Source organism: Chelonoidis abingdonii, chromosome 6 (genome assembly GCF_003597395.2).
Source record: "Chelonoidis abingdonii isolate Lonesome George chromosome 6, CheloAbing_2.0, whole genome shotgun sequence".
Lineage (NCBI taxonomy): Eukaryota > Metazoa > Chordata > Testudines > Testudinidae > Chelonoidis > Chelonoidis abingdonii.
The window spans coordinates 1392199-1408177 of NC_133774.1; the positions used below are offsets into that span (position 1 = coordinate 1392199).

At 60.7% G+C, this 15979-nt stretch overlaps 2 protein-coding genes across 2 annotated transcripts; one reads left to right on the plus strand and one right to left on the minus strand.

Moving 5' to 3' along the window:
• Positions 1 to 2985: 2985 nt before the first annotated feature.
• On the plus strand, positions 2986 to 7578 carry LOC116831973 (beta-1,3-galactosyltransferase 5-like). The gene has a single exon (XM_032792349.2). The coding sequence runs from the start codon at positions 3251 to 3253 to the stop codon at positions 4283 to 4285; it is 1035 nt and encodes a 344-aa protein (XP_032648240.1). The 5' UTR covers positions 2986 to 3250; the 3' UTR covers positions 4286 to 7578.
• A 2640-nt stretch (positions 7579 to 10218) lies between these two features.
• Positions 10219 to 13841, minus strand: LOC116831974 (uncharacterized). The gene is made up of 6 exons (XM_075067472.1): positions 13652 to 13841; positions 12342 to 12419; positions 11419 to 11469; positions 11299 to 11346; positions 11143 to 11205; positions 10219 to 10686 (listed from the first exon to the last, which is right to left on the minus strand). The coding sequence occupies exons 1-6, from the start codon at positions 13839 to 13841 to the stop codon at positions 10487 to 10489; spliced, it is 630 nt and encodes a 209-aa protein (XP_074923573.1). The 3' UTR covers positions 10219 to 10486.
• Between the last annotated feature and the right edge of the window lie 2138 nt (positions 13842 to 15979).

The window sequence follows — 15979 nt, forward strand, 5'->3', positions numbered from 1 at the left end:
GGGGGGGTGCTGGGGAGGCACAAGCAGGGGGTTGGGGCTGAGGTTGGGGGGTCAGGGGTGCTGCAGGGGCTGGGCCAAGGGGGTGTGTTGGGGAGGGCCAAGGAGGGAGGACTAAGCAGAGGTTGGGGGGCAGGGGCTGGGCCAGGGGGCAGTGGTGCTGGGGATACTTCTCTTTGCACCAACCCTCGCCAAGCCCAGGGCCTGAGGCAGCAGCCCTAGTAGTTAGCCACAGAGCAGGGCGGGACCGGGAGGGCTCCCTGCAGTGACTCTGCTGCAGCCCACCGACAGACAGGGGCTGAGCCCAGAGGGGGGCATGGGGCGAGTCTGGGGGGGTCCTCACCTGTAAAGCCATTTCCTGTAACACCCGAGATGCGGAGAGCGAACAGGTGAGATGCCTGCGAGAGGGTAGGTGGGAGGGAGGGCGGGCAAGGGAGTCAGGGCTCCGGAGAGCCATCCAGGGGAAGATATCCTAGCAACTCGGCAGGGGGTGGGAGAAGCCTGGGCCCCCAGCATGGCTGAGAGAAACCCAGCAGTGAGAGCGGGCAGGAAATGAGACAGGTGTTCCCAGTTTGATGTGACTGCCCCGAATCTTTGGCTGCGAAGGCATCCCCACAGAACTGATGCTGGCTCTCGCATGACCACCCATGGACTGCTGCTGTCCACTTTGCCCACCTTAACACCAGAGAAATTCTTTCCTTCGGGGAGCTCAGAGAAGAGCAACAGAACTGCTCAGTGGGGCGCCCTAGTGTTGGAGCAGGACCCCTGGTGCTAGGCACTGTAGAGACAGAGCAAGAAGGCGGCTCATGCCCCAAAGAGCTTGCAGTTTAAGGAATACAACAAGCCACAGGCAGAGTTCTACGGGAGCATAACGAAACAGATGGTACTGGTGAGCACGACAGCTGTGGGCTCTCTACACCAGTAGCCTACGTTGCCAAGCGTTTCCCTGGCAAAAGAGCATTTGCAGGAGGCAATGAGGTGGTTTTGTGCATGTTTACTGCAAATGCCTCCCCGGTGTAAGGGGCAATATGGGAGACCTGTATGCAGGTGCTATCTGAAGGGCAGCAGTGCAGGGTGTGACAAACTGGGAATGTTCTTAATGTTTGCTCTGAATACTGTGTTGGTGCCTCAGTGTCCCCTATGCAGTTCTTAAGTATCTAAGTGGTGGGATAAGGGTGTGTGATTGCTGCAGACGAAGGGGCCAGTGCCCCTAAATGCCTGGCACTCTGTCTCCTAGCAACTGATGGCCTAGGCCCCTCCTCTGCAAAGGTGCCAGCTGAAGGTGTTGGAGACAAAGAGGTCAGGTGACCTCCTGGCCCGGGAAAGGGGCTGAGCAGAGAGGAGGGGCTGGAGGGGGTTTCAGTTTGGTGCTGGCTGGGGACGAGGAGTGAAGTGCAGATGTGGGGGTCTGGCTCATTGCCCCCCAGAATGGACCTGGCCGAGGGGTCCGGTTCGCTGTATCTACAAACTCTGTTTTAGACCCTGTTCCTGTCATCTAATAAACCTCTGTTTTACTGGCTGGCTGAGAGTCACATCTGACTGCGAAGGGGGGTGCAGGACCCGGTGGCTTCCCCAGGACCCCGCTGGGGCGGGCTCGCTGTGGTAAGCGCATGGAGGGGCAGAGGAGAGGTACCCAGGAGATGAAGCCGTGTGAGCTTCTTGCCCTGCAGACAGTCTGCTACAAGGGAGAGGAGGCTCCCCAAAGTCCTGACTGGCTTGGTGGGGAGCAGTTCCAGAGCATCGCCTGGGGACTGCGTAACACAGGGGCCCAGACAACAATCAGGCCAGACCTCCCAACAACAGTGCAGGCTCCATGTGGTTGCTCTGTCTCACCCAAACATTCATGCTGGAGCGGGAGGAGGCAGAACCCATTGTGGCTTTGGCAAGACAGTGCCTGGAGCGGGACTGGTTCCTTCCCTTCCCATGTGACTGAGCTCAGGATCCCTTTCTCATAAAACAACTGGACTCCACATTCTTGGTCTTGACCTTCTCTGACATCCTGTCACAATGGGCCTCGTGCACCTTTTGCAAGTGACAAGCTGCTTGTTTGGGCTTGTGACTAAAGCCCAGGACTGGGAGACAGTCATTTTGTATTCCCTGCTCTTGAAAGCATAGAAATGGCTAATGGAACAGATTCACCATGTAAACTCAGGTCAGTCTTGGCCTCGCTCAGTGCCTCAGTTTCCCCATCTGTAAAGTCAGAGTGACGATCTCGTACCAAAGGAACATGACAGTTAGTGTTAGTAAAGTGCTTTGAGCTCCTCAGACAGAAGGAGGGAAGGGGTGATTACTACAGTTACCAGAGAACTCTGAGAAGAGTTGTGGTGAGGGGGATCCCTTGGAGCGTCTCTGGCTGAATTCTCCCACTTCTGATCTCACTCTGGCTAGGGCAGGAGAATCTCTCATCCATTATAGTATCTGGGGCCTGTAGTAACTATTAACCTGAAGATGCAGTCTCTTCTGCCTGGGAACGCAAGATCTCCAGTCTCAGGAGTTTGATTTCTTTTCTCTCTCTCAGGAAGCAAAGCCAGAGTGCAGTGGGACAAAGCCCAGAACAAGACACTACAAGGAGTAACTGGACCTCCTGAAATTCTTCTTTCAAAGCTCTCTAGTCCCAGCCCAGGGGGAGACCATCAGCTGCCGTCCATATAGCATTCATGTGACTTGCACTGAATCCGCTCAGAACTATTCATGGCCCAAGAATCACAGTGGGAGTTGGTTTGGCTGCTCCTGTCAGATCAGGCTCTGCAGCCCAGCATGAAAGGAGCCCGTAGTCACTGAACAGCAATGATCCAGACTTGGTGTGAGCCGTGTGTCCTGCCCTCCTGCAGTAGCTGAGTCGCTGTGTCCTTTCTGCGTCTGACAAAGTGGGTATTCACCCACGAAAGCTCATGCTTCAAAACGTCTGTTAGTCTCTAAGGTGCCACAGGATTCTCTGCTGCTTTTACAGATCCAGACTAACACGGCTACCCCTCTGATACTTGTGTCCTTTCTGACTGCTTTGCCCATGCATGTTCCAGATGACCTTTCCATCACACCTACCCTCTGATGCAGCGCATGCATGAGACAGCCAGTGACCCTGCTAAGTAAAGCCTCTTCCATGTGCTTCACTGGCTCTTGTGCAGGCTCGCCGCAGGAGGGATGCATGGTGCTGAGGAATTTCCTCCCTGCCTTGTCTTCTCTCCCTAGCCAGGCAGGGCTGGTGTAATTGTTGGAGCTGTCGTGCTTACGATGCCTGTTGTTTCCATCTCCCATGGCACTGATGCATCCGTGGGGCTTAAAAGGGCTGATGTGTGTCAGTGGCCTTCTCTCACTCATCCTGCTCTGGTGCCTGCTGGTCATGACAGCTGACGTCCAGAAGAGATGGCAGCTATCCAGTCGCTTCCCCATCTTCCGAGGGAAGCTGCCCAGAAGGTCTCGCTTTGGGGCCATTGAAGCTGTCCAGAGAGGGGTGGACTTTCCATCTCTGTTCACCAGCTCTCACACAGATCCTCATTGTGAGCCTGGACAGCTGCTCCTGATCCTCGTGACTTCAGCCCCAGGGAATTCAGAGCCCAGGCAAGTGATCAGGAGAACCTGGGCTGCCCACGAGGGACCGAGAGCACACCAATGGCAGTCCATGTTCTTAGTCGGCCAGTCTGCAGACATTGGGGTAGCCCAGGGCATCCAGAGAGAGCAGCAGGAGTTTGGGGACATCCTGATTGGGAATTATCAGGACACCTATCGGAACCTCACCCTGAAGGTCATGCATGGGTTTAAGTGGGTGGCTGAGCGGTGCCGGCCCAGCTACATTCTAAAGACGGATGATGACTGCTTCGTCAACACTGACCGGCTGCCGGAGTTCCTGCTGGAGCACAACACTATTAAGACGGGCCTGTATGCAGGATCCCTCTTCTCCCGGGAGAAGCGGCAGGTCATCAGAGAGCCTTCCAGCAAATGGTACGTCTCCAGGCAAGACTACCACTTAGACGAATACCCGCCATACGCCAGTGGCATCGGCTACATCCTGTCTCTGGATGCCGTTGAGCGAATCCTGTGGGCAGCAGAACATGTCCACCCCATCCCGGTGGAAGATGCCTACGTGGGCATCTTGGCTGAGAGGGCTGGGATCCAGGTGAAATCCAGCGCGCGCTTCGCCAAGCACAACGTGAGGTGGCGGGTGTGTAACTACCGCTACCTGATGGTGATTCATCACCTGAGCCCACAGGAGCAGGAGGTGGCCAAGGGGAGCATGCTACAGGCTCGGAGTGCCTGCCATGACAGCCTGGAGGTCACCAGGTGGAAGTGAGCCACTGTCTGCCAGGAGGGCTGGCAAGGGACCTGGCAACCTCATGCCTGTAGCACAGTCTGAAGAGGTTATACAACTGGTGCTCAGTTTACTCCCCTCAAGCCCCATCCCAGGCACTGGGGTGGGAGTCGTCATCAGGCCCTGCGATGCGCTCTTGCCAGGCACCTCAGCTGTCTTACCCTTCCATTGTTACGGGCTTCCAGAGAGTGAAATGGCCCTGTCCGGATTGCCTGGCAGGCAGCATCTTACTCACCACAGAAACACGAGGTTGGGGCTGGGAGTCAGGAGCTCTGGAGTGGGAGTCTCAGCTCTGCTACTAACCTCAGGCCAATAACTGACTGATCCTGTGCCTCAGTTTTCCCACTTGTAAAGTGGGAATAACTATCTGACTCAGCTCCTAGAGCCTGTGGAGATTAATTGGCTCATTCTGTAGGCAGGAGCGGCGCCAGGGTTTTTGGCGCCCTAGGCAGAGGTCCTTCTGCGCTCCTGGGCAGTGGTGGCAATTCTGCGGCAGGGGGGTCCTTCCATGCTCCTGGTCTTCGGGGCACTTTGGCGGCAGGTCGCGGAGCGAGTGAAGGACCCACCACAGAATTGCCACCAAAAACCCGGAGCATGGCAGGCCCCCCCGCTGCTGAATTGCCGCCGAGAGTGGCAAAATGCCACCCCCTCCAAATCCTGGCATCCTAGGCGACTGCCTAGATCACCTAAATGGAAGTGCCGGCCCTGTCTGTAGGGCTCTGAAAAGTGGTGTTGGAGGGGCCAAACATCAATACAGAGGGACTCACGGTCTCAGTATGTCATGCCCAGCTGAGGCTCCTGCCATCCAGATGCATCGGGGCATGTTAGGACCTGTAGCCCACAGGCTGGCTGCCGTCTGCTTCAGTTTGTGGCCAGTTGCTGACAGCCCTGAGCTGAGCTAAGTTGGAAGGTGGCAGGTCACCAGGACTTGGCTGCCTCTAACATTACAGTGCCCTGGGGCGCAGGGCACGGTGAGCCGTGCAGCTGACAGGTGGGAGTGGGGCTGGCCTCTGCCTCCGGAAGAGGACTCTCCTTATGCCCAGAGTCTCCAGCCCTCCCCCAGCTGAGGCTCTCCCGAGCTGCCTTATGAAGGGGAGTTGCTGGATGTGTGACCTACCAAAGCAGCAGCATTACTGGTGTTACTGGTGAGGCTGGAAAACATCACCAGTAACACCTGCAGGGAGTGATGCTGTTTCCCCCCACCTTCCCAGTGTAGGGGGATGGGACAGGACTTACCTGTGCTTGGTGCAGGGGCACTAGCAAAGCTAACTGCACCTTCTCATGCTGCATCCTGCTGAGGGAAGGCCCAGGGTGGCCTGCACTTCACCAGCTCCTGGGCCAGGCTACCAGGCCCCATGGGCAGCTGTAAATGGAACTCACTTTCCTGAGCAGTGCATGCTGGGGCCTGTTCTCACAAGCCTGGAGCACTTTCCAGACTGAAAGGACACTAGGAAAGGGTTAATCTACGCAGCTGCTACTACTAGAAAACAGTATTAAGTAAAGGCTGGGGCTCAGAGTGAGGGCTGGGCTCTGTTCCTTACCCTTGGCAAGTCACTTCCCTGCTCTCTGCCTGAGTTTCCCCTCCCCAGGCAGGCGGTGAAGCCAAACTCCCACTGATCTCACATATCAAGGTGCTCTCCTCCAACTAGCCCTGTGCAAGGTGCTACTGCAGTGGGAATAGCTGCTTTTAAAAACCAACACTCACCAGGCCCACCTCCTTCAGCACTGCCTGGTCACAGCCAGCTGGGGAGAGGAAGCTGGTCGTGGCACTGGGCTCCTGCCCCGTGGGCACAGGGAGGCTACAGCTAGTTAGCCTGAAGAGTGAGCTAGCTCATGGGGCCTGATCCCTGCCCCACAGTGCCCAGAAAGGCTCCCCTCTGGCCCATCGAGGAGAGCTCAGCACTCAGTGTTACTGACATCCCAGCAACAGGTGCCAAACCCACACCAGCTCAGCCTGCCCCGTGGTCCCCAGCCCTATGATGCCCAAGAGCATTACCTCCTGCTTTTGCCACTATTGTGCAGCTGGGGTCCCCTTGCTGGGGGGATGGGACCTGCCTGATTCTGCCTCTCAGCCTTACTGACGAACTTGGGACCCAGTAAGTTGTAGGGAAAGGGGGAGGAGGGAAACACGATTCAACCCTGGTGCTTTGCCAGCCAGGTGTGCTGCTCCCACCTGGGCTGCAGTCTGCTCAGAGCTGGACCCTAAGGCCCAGAGCTCTTGCATTACTGTAGCCCCTTGGTCACGGCCCAGGACCCAGAGCATGAGGTGCTATACAAACAACCCATTCCCCCTCTGCCAGGAAGTCGGGTGCAGCTGCTCCTGGCGGGTTCCCTCGGGGTGGGCCTGGTCACTCGGCACAGAGCCGCCAAGCGAGCGAGGGGCCGGTCTGTGTCAGCCACAGTCCAGGCAGCAGGAGGGCCCAGGCAGGGCTAGGTGCTGTTTTCTCTGAAGGGTCGAAGGGACAGAGCTGTTGGAGGGAGACGGTAGCTAACAGCTGCCTTTCACTGGGGCTTTCTCCTGCAATAAACGTTACCAAGAGCTGCCAATGGGAGAAGTGCTTTTTGGGGGGCTGGGGTTATTCTTGCCTGACTGAAATGCCACCTCTAGGAGCTCTGGCCTGGCTTCTCCTGCCTGGCCCCACGCTCCTCTCCAGGGGTGTTGGGGGCTCCCTGTGGGCCCAGCTCCATCCCTGAGCTCCCTAGGTCCTGGCACAAGGACAAGCAGGGGCTGAGGCAAGGCTGGGGGCAGTGTGAGGACAGAGCCCACAGCGAGGGGTCCTGGGCAGCTGCTTTGCTGCAGGCCTCTGCCAAGGAGCTGCCATGCCAGGGATGGCCCAGCTACAAGGGTACCTTCCCCTTGCCTGCCGCAGGGCCGCTCACCTCAGCAGCCCTGCCCTTGGCAGGCTAGTTTAGTGTTCCGATAAATTCCTGCTCCTCTGGCCCAAAGGAGAATCCAAGACCCAGGCCAGTGCTTCAGCCAGCCTCTCCGGAGCTGCAGGGTCCAGTCCCTAGGGCCACACGGTCCCGTGCTGAGCTGCCCTCCCCTCGATGCGCTGCTCGGGCTGGGACCTCTCCCTTTCCAGCCTGGCCTGGCTTCTCTCCGGAGCTGCAGGCTCCTGTCCCCAGGGCCACACAGCCCCGTGCTCGGCTGCCCTCCCCTCGATGCGCTGCTTGGGCTGGGACCTGTCCCTTTCCAGCCTGGCCTGGCTTCTCTCTGGAGCTGCAGGCTCCTGTCCCCAGAGCCACACGGCCCCGTGCTCGGCTGCGCTGCTCGGGCTGGGACCTCTCCCTTTCCGGCCTGGGCTGGCTTCTCTCCTTCGGGCCCCTGGAGATGGGGCACCATGGTAGTGGCTGAGACCAAGCCTGCTGATGTCAGGTGGAGAAGGCTCCTCTCACTGCTCTGGCTCGGGGCTTTCCTCTTGAGGGAGAAAGGGCAGGGGATCCCATAGGGCAGGGGGATAATTATTTTTACTAGTTTAAAAAAACACTTTATTTTATTAAAAAAAATAAAAATGTCCAAAATATCTCGGGGTCTTTGCTAGAAAGCTGTGTAAAATCCTCCACCACTGTACACGTTTACAAAGGGCTAGGCACCCCCACAGCCACCTGCTGTGTGCACCGAGCCTCTGCAGGGGCTCTCACGGGGGGGCCAGCTGGTGGGGCTGGAATCCGGAGGCGGATGACACCACAGGCTCCTCTTTGTGGTAGGGGGAATTGGGAGGGGGGTTGGGGGTCCAGGGGGAGCGGGGCACCATGGGCAGGAGGGGGGGTGTGAGGCTGGCGTAGCGGCTGAGCGGGGCGGGCAGGTTGGCGCAGCGGGCGTGAGCCTGGAGCAGCAGCTCGTGCAGGGTCTCACCCACCTGCCCCAGGCTGTCGGAGATGAGGTGGAGGTGGGAGACGGTGTCGCTGGCCAGGCTCTCCAGCAGCACCTGCTGCTGCCGCGAGGTGTGGAGGATCTGCACCAGGAGCTGCTGCATGCTCTGCAGCATGGGGCCTGCAACGAGACGGCACCAGGGTGAGCGGGCCGACCCCCGCATCCCTCCCCCAGGAGCGCCAGGGGGCAGGCCCCCCGCATTCCTCCCCCAGCAGCGCCATGGGACAGGCCCCCCGCATTCCTCCCCCAGCAGTGCCATGGGGCAGGCCCCCCCCCGCATCCTTCTCCCACCAGCGCCACAGGGCAGGGGGGAATGCGCAGACCCCCCGCATCCCTCCCCCAGCAGCGCCATGGGACAGGCCCCCCGCATTCCTCCCCCAGCAGTGCCATGGGGCAGGCCCCCCGTATCCCTCCCCCAGCAGCGCCATGGGGCAGGCCCCCCACATCCTTCCCCCACCAGCGCCACGGGGCAGCCTCCTCCCCGCATCCCTCCCTCGGCAGCGCCACGGGGCAGGGGGTAATGTGCAGACCCCCCGCATCCCTCCCCCAGCAGTGCCGGGGGCAGCCCCCACCCGCATTCCTCCCCCAGCTGCACCAGGGGGCAGGCCCCCGCATTCCTCCCCCAGCAGTGCCAGGGGGCAGGCTCCCCGCATTCCTCCCCCAGCAGTGCCAGGGGGCAGGCCCCCCCCCCCGTATTCTTCTCCCACCAGCGCAACAGGGCAGGGGGGAATACGCAGACCCCCCGCATCCCTCCCCCAGCAGCGCCAGGGGGCAGGCCCCCCGCATCCTTCCCCCACCAGCGCCACGGGGCAGCCCCCTCCCCGCATCCCTCCCTCAGCAGCGCCATGGGGCAGGGGGTAACGAATCTCCTCCAGCAGTGCAGGGGCAAGCCTCCCGCAGTCCCTCCCCCAGAGTGCAGGGGGCAGGCCCCGCTCCTCCCAGAACAGCCAGGGGGCATGGGGGTAATGCGCAGACCCCACGCCTCCTACAGCAAGCGCCAGGGGGACCCCACCGCATTATTCTCCACCAGCGCAACAGGGCAGGGGGGAATGCGCAGACCCGCATACTTTCCCAGCGCGCAGGGGGAAGCCCCCCTGCATTCTTTCCACAGCGGCACAGGGCAAGGGGGGAATAAGCAGACGCGCGGCTCCCTCCCCAGCAGGCTAGGGGCAGGCCCTCCGATCTCCCCCAGCGACGGGGCAGCCCCCTCCCAGCCTCCTCAGCAGCGCCATGGTGCAGGGTGGTCGTGCAGACCCCGCATCTCCTCAGCCGGCAGGGGCGCCCCCGCTTCCTCCCCAGCGTGCACAGGAGCCCCGCGACCCTCACACGCCGGGGGGGCGAGCCCCGTCATCCTTCCACACGAACAGGCAGGGGGTAATGCGCAGACGCCCGCAGTCCCTCCCCACCAGGCACCAGGGGCAGTCCCTCCGCAATCCCTCCAGCAGCACAAAGGTAAGGCAACACCCCCAATCCTTCCTCAAGCACAGGGCGGGGGTAATGTGAACTGCACCTCCCTAGCAGGCAGGGGTGCAGGCTCACATCCCTCCAGCATGCGCAGGTGGAGACGCCCCCCCGCATCCCTTCCAACAGGCAGTGCACAGGGCAGGGGTAATGCGGAGTACCACATCATCCCGCAGCGCCAGGGCAGCCCGCCGGCATCCCCCAGCAGCGCACGGGGCAGGCATAATGTGCAGACCCTGCATCTCCCCAGCCGACCAGGCGCAGGCCCCCCGCATCCCTCCCCCAGCAGCGCCACGGGGCAATCCCCCCCCCCCCCAGCATGCCTCCCCCAGCAGCACCACGGGGGAGGGAGTAAGATGCAGACCCCCATCCTGTTAACCCCAGGGGTTAGCACGCAGATTGCCATGCCTCTCCCTGACAACACTGAGGGGCAGCATACACAACCCCCCCCACTGCGCCCCTCCCCACCAGCATGGAGGGTCCCTTCCATCCAGATCCCGGGAGAAGGAGCAGCGTGGCCCGGCCCTGCTCCTGCGACAGGCGCAGCGGGGGCTAACTGGGGGGGAAGTGCCCTGGGGCAGGGACGGGGCTACAGCCCAGTCTTGGGGGCCTCTCTGGTTTGTGCCGGGGCAGTCAGCGCTCACAGTGATGCCGGGTCTCTACTAGGCTGAGTCCCAGCCAACTCGCTGCACATGCGAATGGCCCTGGACAGCACCAAGGTGGCCAAACAGGAGCAAAGGGCCAGAGATGCCCGCTGGGGTGGGCACAGCACAGACAGTGGCTCCTAATTGCACAGCTGCTCAGGGCTGAGATGAACCAGCACTAGGCGCCCACGGGGCATGGTCGGCTCAGGGCTGGGGTGGGGGCCAGTGGGATGGGTGTGGCAGGGGAACCGTACCTTGCAGGTCTGTAGCCGAAGCCGGGTCACCCAGCACGGGGTGCTCACCGCCAGGTGTTGTCTCAGGTGAGCCCTGGTCTCCAACAGTGACTGGCAGCGCCTGCTCCCCTAAACCCTGCCCTGCGGGCGCCTGGCACACCACAGGAGAGTCTGTGCAGTTCACAGAGAGAGCACAAGCACCATTCCACATGGGGAAAGAGCAAGTCTCCCTTAATCAGGCCCCCACCCCCTGCTCAACAAGCCCCCCTCCAGCCCCACTGACCCCAAGGCCACCTACCCACTAGCCAACAGCCACTGGCTCCACAGCAGCCTCAGCCACTGGGTCTCACACAGTCACCCACCGTGTGATCAGCCAGCCACGTGATACCAAAGGCCCACCAAGTGCAGCTGCAAGGCGAAGGGCAGCGCCCAGCGGCTCACACAACTCCAAGGCACGCAGCCCTCACTAGCTGGATCTGGCAGCCCCAAATCCCAGCTGAGCCACCACCAGCAAGTGGCCACGGGCTCGACACCTAACCCCACCCCGGGTAGGAGCCAGACGCCAGGCGCCAGCCCCAGCACCCCGCCCAGCCGGAGCACATGGGGAGAAGCAGCGGGGTCTCTTACCAGCCTCCCGTTCCGCACTCTCCTGCTTCATGGGTGGGAAGGCAGCGAAGGCCGGGTGGTAGTCTGCAAGGAGAGCAGAGGCTGCGTGTAAGAGGTGGTGCCATCCCGGTCCCAGGTGTGAGCAAAAGATTGCGGAGCAGGCAGTGGTATGCTTACCGAAGATGGGGAGGGGAGCGAACGGGGGCCCAGCGTCTGCAACGAGAACTAGAACAGAATTAAGGTCATAGCACCCTCTACTCACGGAGCTGGGAGTTTACTGGGCAAAGAAAGTCTTACTTGGTACAGGAGAAGGAGCTGTCTGCACCTGGGATGCCTTGGCCATGTGAGCTGCTGGGGGAGATGAGAGAGAAGAGACACCCGGACTGAAGGGGGCTGCAGAGAGAACACAACCAGTACAGGGTCTGGAACACTTGCTGCAGCCAGCCTTGCAGGCTGACGCCCTAGTCACAGCTCCACAGACCCCTGCAGGGTCTCAAGCATTTTACAAGCTATATACAAAAGCAGGAGTCACTCACCCACCACTGTAATGCAGCCACCTCTGGGGTGGAACGTAGCAGCTGTTTAACAGCACACAGCAACGCTACACAACAGTTTAGGACAGGAAGTGAAGGAGAATCCCATATCCACTTGAAACTGCAGGGGGAATTTAGGGAGACAGAATGTAATTATCCAATATGGAATCTAGCCGGGACAGCAGGGTTCATGCCCTGACTTGTGAGAAGTGTGGTGGGATCTTTAAGGGCCAAGACCTCTATGTTATGTCTCTTGCAAGGACTGTCTGTTGCTCCCAAAGCACAGTGCCCCCTGTTGGAGCACTGAGTCAGGCCAAACAGACATGGCACCACCATCATTTCCCAGCCCCAGACAGCTGGTCCTGGCGCCTCTGACGCGGGCGACCTGCTGCTCCATTCTAGGGGGCAGCTGCATGGTCTTCTTGTGACACGGACTCACCCTCCCCCGTTTGATGTTACTACTCGGTTACTTACTACCCCCCTGGGGCCAGATCAAGCCAGCGCCCCTTAAAGTGAAATGGCCCCATATCCCGTTCCACACACCCCAGAGTCAGTCCCCCTCCCCCCGGGGCAGCCTGGAGCCACAGTTCTGAGCCAGGCAGGCCCCAAGGTTTCCATTCCTCGCTGTCGTGCTCCATAAGGCTGGGCTCCGTTTCCCAGGAGCCTGGCGGGCCGCGCGGTACTTACGGCTACCCAGCTCGCTCTTGGTGCACTGCCCCAGTGCAGATGGTGGCCTGCCCGGGATTTCCGGGTGGAGGACGTGCCCTGCACGTGGGAAAAGAAGGCATCACAGTGCAGTGGGAGCAGGCTGGGAGGAAAGACCCATGTGGCGTGACACACTCATCTTGCAGGAGCGGCTGCGGGCTCCCAGGCAGCGCCCTGCCCGTTGGATCAGCACCACCTCTGAACACAAGAGCCAGTGAACCAGCCAAATGGAGCTACGGGCACCATTCGGGGGGTGGTCCCCAGCCACACAGAGCAGCATGCTTGGCTCAGGGCCCACACTACCCAAATGAGCTAGAGCAAAGGGCCAGCACCGCAGGAGTGTGGGGCAGAGCACAGCTGGGGAGCTGGCAGAACAGGTTGGGGGTGCAGGAGCCAAGAACATGCTTGGGGCTGGGGGGGGTTGGGGGGGAATGGCAGAGAGGGAACACCCTGCGGGGAGGGGAGGAACAAGAGCCCCTTCCCTGGCTTAGTAATACTGTCCCCTGCCCCTCAGGTGCTGGCGCTGCTCCAGGACTGGGCCAGGACACAGCCCTGCTGCCCTATGGCATCCCCATGTCCCGCCATGTCACAATGGGCAATGCCCCATCTCCCCTGCCCCACGGTACCTGGTGAGGATGGAGGCTGGGCCTCGAGCCGTGGCCTCTGCTTCCCGGGAGGTAACTTCCCCAGCTCTGGAAAGAAGGGGTGGCTCAGCCCAGGGCAGGGAACGACTGAGCCAGCAAAGTCGCCTGGCAATGGAAACCGCAGCCAGGGAGTAACGGTCCTGCCGCACACCTGTGCCAGCATCAGTCTCCATTCTTAGCCTGTGCACGGTGGCGCCAGGACACCCCCTGCCCCAGGACAGGAGAGACCGCAGCCCGGCACCTTGGAGATGCAGAGGGGCCATTCCTGCAGCGACCGTGGCTGCTAAGTGGCAGAAGGTATTTAAGGCCTGGCTTGACAAAGCCCTGGCTGGGATGATTTAGTTGGGGTTGGTCCTGCTTTGAGCAGGGGGTTGGACTAGACACCTCCTGAGGTCCCTTCCAACCCTGATATTCTATGATTCTAAAGTGCCTAAAAGTGGGGGAGGCCACGGACACCTGAACCATGGCCCTGCCCCCATGCTGCCCCTTACCCCCGGCTCGCTCCGCTCCACCTCATTCCCCTGCCACTTGCCCTTATGGCTGTTAAAAAGTGGGAGAGCCTTGGCCTCCTGGCCCTCCCCCATTCCAGCACCCCTAACGCCCAGCAACAAGGGTCTGCTGGTAACACAGGGCCCCGGGGCCCCCTACCTGGGAGGCGCCGCTCCCCGAAGACGGGCCGTCCTGCCGCCTTCCAGATCTTTTTCATGGTCTTGTAGTGCGGAGGCACGCGTGGCGAGTGGCCGCCGGCCTGCCGGCAGGTCTCCCACTCCGAGTAGAAAGCCTGCTTGAGCGCCTTCACACAGCTCCAGCATCCAGCCATCCCCACATCCCCATCCATCTCCCCGCATACACCTGTCAATTGATCCAACCAGCCCCTCTTCATCCCCCATTTCACTCCATCTCTTGCTCCACCAGCTGCCAATCCCCATTTTCTATCATAGTTTCATAGATTCATTGACTCTAGGACTGGACAGGGACCTCGAGAGGTCATCGAGTCCAGTCTCCCTGCCCTCATGGCAGGACCAAATACTGGCGTAGACCATCCCTGATAGACATTTATCTAACACCTACTTAACTATCTCCAGAGATGGAGATTCCAAACCTCCCGAGGCAATTTATTCCAGTGTTTAACTACCCTGACAGTTAGGAACTTTTCCTAACATCCAACCTACACCTCCCTTGCTGCAGTTTAAGCCCATTGCTTTTGTTCTATCATTAGAGGCTAAGGTGAACAAGTTTTCTCCCTCTCCTGATGACACCTGTTGGATACCTGAAAACTGCTATCATGTCCCCTCTCATCTTCTCTTTCCAAACTAAACAAACCCAGTTCTTTCAGCCTTCCTTCATAGCTCATTCTCAAGACCTTTAATCATTCTTGTTGCTCTTCTCTGGACCTCTCCACTTTCCTACAGCTTTCTTGAAATGCGGTGCCCAGAACGGACCACAACACTCCAGCTGAGGCCTAACCAGCGCAGAGTAAGAGCAGAAGAATGACTTCTCGTGTCTTGCTCACAACACACCTGTATTGCGTCCAGAACACCTTGCTTTTTTTGCAACAGCATCACACTGTTGACTCATATTAGCTTGGTGTCCTAATGACCCCTAGATCCCTTTCTGCCAACTCCTTCCTAGGACAGTCTCTTCCATTCTGCTATGTGTGAACTGATTGTTCCTTCCTAAGCGGAGCACTATTGCATTTGTCTTTATTGAACTTCATCCGGTTAACCTCAGACCATTTCTCCAATTTGTCCAGTATCATTTTTGAATTTTGACCCTATCCTCCAAAGCAGTTGCAATCCCTCCCAGTTTGGTATTGTCTGCAAACTTAATAAGTTACTTTCTATGCCAACATCTAGCCATCCACCCCATATCTGTTGTCCCTCTATCCATCCACCCACTGATCCCCATATCTAGCAACCTCCCAGGTGTATGTAGCAATCAATCCATTGTGCCAGCCCCATGTATCGCCACCCGCTCTCCCCACCATCTGTCCATTCCAAATCTACTGTCCGCCTCCATCCTTTTATTTCGTTTGCCCCCAAATCTGTCTGTCCCTGTATCTACCATACCTCCGCCCCACGCCCGCCTCCGGAGCCCAGCTCCCTCACCCTGCCCCGCCGCTGGCTGCGGGGGGATGGCGGGGCGGGCGGGGCGGGGCAGGACCCACGGCCCGGGGCCGCCCGGGACTACGTTTCCAGCGCCCCGCGCTCGGGCCGCGCCGGGCCGCAACATGCTCGTGCCCGGGGCGAGCGGCGGAGCCGGAGCGGGCCGGCCGGGAGGTGGGTGGCGCCCCGGGCTGCGGGCCTGGCGGCGGCTGCAGCTGGGTGCGCCGGGCGGCGTTCGGGTGCGGGCGGGTCCCTGCGATGGGGCAGCCCGGGGGTCGGGATCGGGGCCGGGTCCCTGCGATGGGCAGCCCGGGCGTCGGGGCCCGGGTAATCTCGATGGGGCGCCGCGGGGGTCGGAGCCGGGTCTCTGCGATGGGGCAGCCCCGGGGGTCGGGGACGGGGGCGGGTCTCCTGCGATGGGCAGCCGGCGGGTCGGGGCCCGGGTCCTGCGATGGGCAGCCCCGGGAATCGGGGCGGTCCCTGCGATGGGGGCAGCCCGGGGGTCAGGGCGGGTCCGACTGCGATGGGGCAAGCCCGGGAATCGGGGCGGGTCCTGCGATGGGCAGCCCGGGGGTCAGGGGCGGGTCCCTGCGATGGGCAGCCCGGGGGTCGGGGCCGGGTAATTGCGATGGGCAGGCCCGGGGGTCGGGGATCGGGCCGGGTCCCTGCGGATGTGGGCAGCCCGGGGGTCGGGGCCGGGTCTGCTGCGATGGGGCAGCCCGGGGAGTCGGGGTCGGTCCATGCGATGGGGCAGCCCGGGGTCGGGCCGGGTCTCTGCGATGGGGCAGCCCGGGGTTCGGGGGCGGGTCTCTGCGATGGGGCAAGCCCAGGGGTCGGGGATCGGGGGCGGGTCCCTCTGCGATGGGGCAGC